We start from the raw sequence: 1,582 nt of genomic DNA, 5'->3' as shown, positions 1-1,582 counted from the left end.
TAGATATAGTTTTAAATATTTATATAGTTGACCAAAATCTAATACCATAGTATATATAAAACTATAAATTTAATTTATATTTAAGTATATATGTATGTGTGTATAAATATAGGTGTGTGTGTATGTATAATTTATATTTGTGTACATACATGTTTATATATGTATGTGTATATGTGTATATATATATACTAACTAAATATAATAATCGAGCCGAACCGAGCCGAGCGGACCTTTGCTCATGCTTGGCTCGTTTACAAATCGAACCGAGCAGAGCGGCTCGTTTACAACCGAGCGTCAAATCGAACGAGCATTTTTCGAGCAATTTCCGAACGAGCGTCGAGCGAGCGACGAGCGCCGAGCGGTTTGAACGGCCCTACTCCAAATCCTCCAATTCTTCCAACGCTCTACTAGAAATCTCCCCTTCTTTCTTTTTCATTTCATCTCTCCACTCCTTTATCCCTTTTCTAACAGCCGCAAATTTTTGAATTAAAACATAATCAGGCGGGCCCGAGATGTTAAATCCCTCCAAAGAGTTTTCCACCGCCTCCTTATATCCTTCTTTTTCCAACCAAGAATTAAATACTCTAAAAGGTTTAGCTCCAAAATTCTTCATTTGGGTGATGAGTAAAATAGGACCATGATCCGAGAAACTAACCGGAAGGGGCCTGAAAGTAGCATCAGGCCATCGATTAAAAAAATCCGAACACACTAGGAATCTGTCGATTTTGCTTAATTTTCTTTAGTTTCCTCTAACACAAGTGAACCTACAACCTTTCAGGTCATATTTGCGGAGCCCCGAGTTGAAGATAAAACTATTAAAATTAGCTGCACAAGAATTATTAAATCTGGAATTTCTCCTCTCATTAGGGTCCCTGACCGCATTGAAATCTCCACCCACAACCCACATACCAGGGAGATCTTCCAGACAATTCGATAACTCGAACCATACGTCCTTCTTCGCTGACACTGATTGAGGGGCATAAACATTAACTACATTCAGAATCAACCCGCTCCCCTTGATTTTACCCGACACAATCAAAAATTTGTTTTTCTTAACATAAGAAGATGCTTCGAACAACACCGGATCCCAAATACACAATAACCCTCCTGACATGCCAACCGAACTGGCAAATTCCATATTAAATTCCTTATTTCCCCAAAAATTAGAAATACTAACTCTAGAAATATCATCTTTTTTAGTTTCTTGAATCAACAAAAAATCGATGTCGTGTTCCTGTTTAAGACCCTTGATCCAATCGGCTTTACCAGTCCCCCCAATACCACAAGCGTTAATAGATAAAAAATTCATGATAATACAACATTGTTACCTACTTTCCCAATCGCCTCCTCTACTAAATCGCAATGATTCCTCAGATCCACTCCGATTCTGCTTCCTAAATTCACCGTAGCATCAATCTCCTTCAACAGTTCCTCTCCACTGATATCCTTATCCACTGAAACCTCTTCGCCCCTAGGGTGTTGAGACTGATGATTCATTCTGAAGATTCCACCAGCTCCAGTTCCATCCTCCAGAGGGGTACCATTTAAGTTCAGATCAGACAATGGATCAAATAATTTTTCT

At 38.8% G+C, this 1,582-nt stretch overlaps 1 protein-coding gene across 1 annotated transcript; it reads right to left on the bottom strand.

The window, feature by feature from the left end:
- Positions 1-373: 373 nt before the first annotated feature.
- Positions 374-1,309, bottom strand: LOC110933899. Its single transcript, XM_022177100.1, has 2 exons — positions 765-1,309; positions 374-665 (listed from the first exon to the last, which is right to left on the bottom strand). Exons 1-2 carry the CDS (start codon positions 1,307-1,309, stop codon positions 374-376), a joined length of 837 nt encoding a protein of 278 aa, XP_022032792.1.
- Positions 1,310-1,582: the final 273 nt, after the last annotated feature.

Source organism: Helianthus annuus, chromosome 16 (assembly GCF_002127325.2).
Source record: "Helianthus annuus cultivar XRQ/B chromosome 16, HanXRQr2.0-SUNRISE, whole genome shotgun sequence".
NCBI lineage: Eukaryota > Viridiplantae > Streptophyta > Magnoliopsida > Asterales > Asteraceae > Helianthus > Helianthus annuus.
The sequence above is the reverse complement of the archived record's forward strand: the minus strand, read 5'-3'. Positions and strand labels throughout refer to the sequence as shown.